The sequence below is a fragment of the Penaeus japonicus genome, unplaced genomic scaffold (genome assembly GCF_977035675.1).
Source record: "Penaeus japonicus unplaced genomic scaffold, GWHDUDI00000001_assembly GWHDUDI00000022, whole genome shotgun sequence".
Taxonomy (NCBI): Eukaryota; Metazoa; Arthropoda; class Malacostraca; order Decapoda; family Penaeidae; genus Penaeus; species Penaeus japonicus.
This window is the reverse complement of record NW_028234424.1, coordinates 14,342,346-14,347,345: the sequence shown is the minus strand read 5'-3', so window position 1 is coordinate 14,347,345 and position 5,000 is coordinate 14,342,346. Positions and strand designations below refer to the sequence as shown.

The 5,000-nt window shown below is 42.6% G+C and overlaps 1 protein-coding gene across 1 annotated transcript in view; it reads left to right on the top strand.

Annotated features, from left to right (window-relative positions):
• Positions 1–205: 205 nt before the first annotated feature.
• Positions 206–5,000, top strand: part of LOC122252918 (phosphatidylinositol-3,5-bisphosphate 3-phosphatase MTMR3) — a 29,245-nt gene continuing 24,450 nt past the window's right edge. Inside the window, exons 1-10 of the mRNA XM_086549511.1 lie at positions 206–469; positions 761–968; positions 1,477–1,655; positions 1,870–2,140; positions 2,379–2,569; positions 2,745–2,940; positions 3,226–3,411; positions 3,602–3,769; positions 4,580–4,702; positions 4,898–5,000. The exon at positions 4,898–5,000 is cut by the window's right edge and continues 25 nt beyond it. Coding sequence (XP_086405637.1) covers positions 333–469; positions 761–968; positions 1,477–1,655; positions 1,870–2,140; positions 2,379–2,569; positions 2,745–2,940; positions 3,226–3,411; positions 3,602–3,769; positions 4,580–4,702; positions 4,898–5,000 — 1,762 coding nt within the window. The 5' untranslated portion in view covers positions 206–332. The remainder of the gene's footprint in view (positions 470–760; positions 969–1,476; positions 1,656–1,869; positions 2,141–2,378; positions 2,570–2,744; positions 2,941–3,225; positions 3,412–3,601; positions 3,770–4,579; positions 4,703–4,897) is intronic.

The window sequence follows — 5,000 nt, the reverse complement described above, 5'->3', positions numbered from 1 at the left end:
TCCTCCCTCCTCCTCCTCCTCCTCCTCCTCCTCCTCCTCCTCCTCCTCCTCCTCCTCCTCCTCCTCCTCCTCTTCCTCCTCCTCTTCTTCCTCCTCCTCCTCCTCCTCCTCTGCATCATCATCATCATCATCATCATTTTCATTATCATTATAATCCCCTGCTGTGGCCACGTGCTCATTCCTCTCTTTCTCTCCTCCCCCCACAGGTCCTGGCTGCCCAGGACTCGTACCCGAAGCAGATCTGCCAGTTCGATGAGCCCTCCCTGTCCATCCCCTTTGTGCCCCTGGCAGGAGAATATGCACAGTTTGTGGGCCGGACGGCTGATGGCCTCATGGCCCTATCCAACTACCGCGTGTTTCTGCAGCAGCGTGACGCCACCTACCACATTCCCCTGGGTGTGATCGAGACCATAGAGTGCCGCGAGATATTCTTCCTCTTCCTGTTGTGCAAAGATACCAAATCTTACAAGTGAGTTGGGAACATATATATTTTTTTTGAAACTTTTCAAAAAGTTTTTTTCCTATGATTTTTCTAAGTGAGGCCTCCTTGGGTATTGGATTGATGTGATCAAACTATATATATCATTTAGAAAATAGATTATACATTTTTCTTTTTTATTATCATTATTATTGATGTATTATGTCTTTCAAGAAGTAATAAGAATTAGAGACTTTTTATACCTCCCTGAATCTAATATATTATAAGTCTTTATCATTTCAACTTGTATATGTATGTACCTTCATAATTTCTCTTTTCCAGGTGCACTTTTGCAACAAATGAGCAGTGTGCTGAGTGGCAGCGCCGACTGACCAAGGCTCTTTGCCTTCCACAACGCCTTGAAAACGTCTTTTCATTTGCCTTTTACATGTGGAACATGGAGGAGGCACGGGAATTGCACAATGCCCTTCTTGAACCTGATAGTCCACAGTCATACGCTGCAAGGGCGGAGAGGATGTTTGATGAGGAGGTAGGATGTGTTCTTTCATTTAACCTTCCTTTATCTTTGTGTGTGTCCTTTTTCCACTCTCTGCTCTATATCTTCTGTGAGCAGTTTTTTCTCCTTAATTTGAGGTTAGTTTTTGTTTTCTTTTATTCATTCTCTCTGACTGTCTAACCTCCCTCATGTCTGTCTTTCCCTTCTTAATTTAATTCCCTTTTTCCTGCTTGCCTTCTTTCCTTTTTTTGATTCTCCCTTTCCCAACTTTTTTCTTTTTTTTTATAATTTTTTAAAAAATCCTGGTTTAGTTCTAGTTTGTGTATCTCATTCTTCCTTGCATACATACATCCTCTTGTCTTTCTCCTTCTTTTTCCTTTCCCCTTCCCTCCACCTATTTATTCCGTATATAGGCTTCAATGTCTGTAGCTATAAATAAGAAATAAGAAATTTGAATTCAGTGTATGTCTTATTTTGTGCCCTACCTTAATCCTGTGTAAGACAGATGAGACAAAGGTGACTCCATATATGAATCTCTCAGGTACGACGTCTCGGCTTTGATCTTGGGGGAGCGTGGCGCATCTCGCTGGCCAATAATGACTACCAGCTGTGCTCAACGTACCCTCGCAAGTTGGTTGTCCCGGCTTCGATCAATGATAACATCTTGGAGAGCGTGGCCCGCTTCAGGTCTGCTAGGCGTATTCCAGCTGTGGTCTGGAGGTAAGGCATATGACTCTTGTAAGTGTGATGCTTTAGGTTTTGTTGATATGTTCTGATATTTTGTATTGCTTCTGTTTGATATTACTAAATGATGAAACTACAAATGCAGGGGAAGAAATTAGAACACTATCATAAATGCTTTGGTGATCATCTGACTTTGTTTGAAAGACCTCTTCAAGATGAAAATGAAAACCCACATCCCTGACAATTTCAGACACACAAACGGAGCTGTGATAGCCCGCTGCAGTCAGCCCGAGGTTGGCTGGTTGGGCTGGCGGTCCAGCGAGGATGAGGACCTCGTCAAGGCCGTAGCGGAAGCCTGTGCCTATGACAGCCCTGCCGTAAGTAGTTCCAACGGCACCAACGCTCTGATCGGTAGTCAGTTGATCCCCCCGGCCACTGGAGAGAAGGAAGCCATCACTCCAGTGTCAGATATCCCTTCCTTGTGTGACTTGCCAGAAGCAAAGGCACAAGCTGACATCAAGGTAATGGATTGCTTTGCTTGATCTAGATGTTTCGTAAGCTCTTCAGTACTTCTTCCAACATGCTGCTGTTTCTCCTCCTGCTCCTCCTTTTTTCACAGATTTTCTTGCTCTGGATATGGGTAATGATCAGTGTCAAGTTTATAATTAGGGACTTTACGTGAACTTATAGATGTGTTAGTTACACATGGATCTCTCAACCAGTGTTAATGTCATGTTCTCCATCTTCTCCCCCTTGCAGAAAGTCCTGATCGTCGATGCTCGCTCATACGCCACAGCCGTAGCCAACCGTGCCCGTGGGGGAGGCTGTGAGTGTCCAGAGTACTACCCACAGTGCGAGATCCAGTTCATGAACCTTGCCAACATCCACACCATCCGAAAGTCCCACCACGCTCTCCGTCAGCTCGTGGCATCCTCCCCTGACATTCCGAAGTGAGTTTGAAGTCATTTGGAGTTCTGTTGTGTGTATAGTACTGGCCATTTAAATCTTACATAATTTTCGATCAGATGGTCATTATAGAATTTTGTATAGTATACATAAATGAAAACTTTAAAGTAAAAGAGAATCACTTAAGATGAAATTCTCAAATATTTTTTTTGTCCCCAGTTGGTTGTCCTTGCTGGAGAATTCCCGATGGCTGGCCCACATCTCTGGTCTCCTCAAGGCAGCGGTGACAGTGGTGCAGGCTGTGGTGCGTGAGGCTAGGCCAGTGTTAGTTCACTGCTCTGACGGCTGGGACCGTACCCCTCAGATCACTGCCCTGTCACAGTTACTTATGGATCCTTATTATAGGACTATGCATGTAAGTTGAGATGTATTTATTAATTAAGGAATGAAGGATGCTCTGTGCCTCATTATTTTGCTTTTGATTTTATGGCTAAGTATCAAAAGTACATAATGTCATGGTATTTGAGATGCAATGCTTTGAAATAGAATAATAAATTCTGAGTCATGTGGGTTACTCTTGATTGGTGAGTTTGGTGTAACATTTAAAGTCTTGTATTGTAATTTAAAAGTCAACTAGTCTTTACAGCCATGCTAATTTTAGAGTATAAAACTTTTATTTAAAAAAGGATTTTGTTTACAGGGCTTTGAGGTGCTAGTGGAGCGTGAATGGGTCGAGTTCGGCCACAAGTTTAGTGATAGATGTGGCTGCGGACGCAGCTGCGAGGATATCAACGAGAGATGTCCTGTCTTCCTGCAGTGGTTAGACTGTGTCCACCACCTCCTCTACTGGTATCCTACAGCCTTCCAGTTTAATCAGGCATATCTGGTTAGTGATTTCTCAAGCAAATATATTGTTATTTGTGAATATAACTTCTGGGTACTTAAAGTTTGAATGATATTGGGCTTGCCTTGTTTATATTGTGGCAGATGTGCTTACACAGTGAAGCCAAGAGCTTACACACTGCAATGTTTCTTCTAATTTGGATTGATAAGGAAGTCCTCATTTCTTTCTGCAGGTGAAATTAGCACAACACGTATACAGTAACCTCTTTGGTACGTTCCTGTGCAACACCTCCCAAGAGCGAGTCCAAGCGGAAATCGGAGAGCGAACGTATTCTGTTTGGTCGCTGCTGCGGCTCAATCGTCACCGCTACACCAACTACCTCTATTCTCACACACATCAGGTAGTTTTACCGGTGCCTCTTATCATATTTTCCACATACAGGAAACTCGTTGCACAGGTGTTGAAAAACTGCTTAGAACCGTGATTCTTTAAGCGGTGCAGTCCCCCACAGATGTTATTAGACCTAGATTTATCCAGTTTTAAGAATGGATATTTTTGTTTTTGATATTACAAGAGCTGTTAACCCATTGCTGATGTGGCTGTTTTGGCTCCAAATGGTCGAAATGCTGGGATATTTCAAACATGTAAGCCTAAGGCCTTGGATATTGGCCCGCTCTGGCTGCGGCCAAGTGCTACGCACCCAATCACCCAGTGTTCCAGCCAGGTGGATAGCCATGACAAAATATCTTGTCCCTGGTAGCTGATCCTGCCACCACTTGACGTGATATCTTAATACCCAGTGTTAATGGGTTAAGAGTTAAACAGGCGCTCAAATGTATAAATGAAAATAGAAAAACAAACAAACATGCATGATACACATTATACAAAATCATTGTTTACTTATGTTTATCAAATAAGCAGTGGATCCCACCCTTATCTAAATCTCCTCCCCTAGAAAAGTATTATCACATGTGAATAAGTCAAATTTCTAAAAGAATATTTTGTTGTTATTGTTATTTGTATTGTTTTTATTATTATTATTATTGTTATTGTTATTGTTATTGTTATCAATACCTTTATCATTATAATTGTTGAACATAAAATATTTGGGTTAAATGAATTAATAAATGGAACTCATCAGGAGCTTTTCTCTGCATGGAGTACGTTCTCTCAAGAAAAATTATAAACACAGACTTTTTCTCCCCTTCAGGTACTTTATCCTTCATGTCATACAAAAGATTTACGTCTATGGACCTCTGTCTACATGCCCGAGATGGGCGAGGTGACGGCAGATCCCCACACCAGCATTTATCCAAGCGTTGGCGAAGAGGAGGTAGGGAGTGAAAAATGTGGTCTAGTCTGCCTACAACTCAAGATCTTTGGATGAGAATTGGGCTTGAGAGGAATATGGGAAAAGTTTGCAATGGATCTTGTTGGAATACGACCGTACATAGGGAGCTGTGTGGTCTGTGTATCTTAGTGATTCTCTTTTTTGTGCTTCCTATTAAATTCTATTTTGTATTTGCAGGAAGAGGAGGAACCAGCAGCTGGAGGGGAGCTGGTGAAGACCAAATCATGTGATGATCTCCTGGCTGGGACGTCACCACCCCCCCACCACCCCCTGCGCCGAT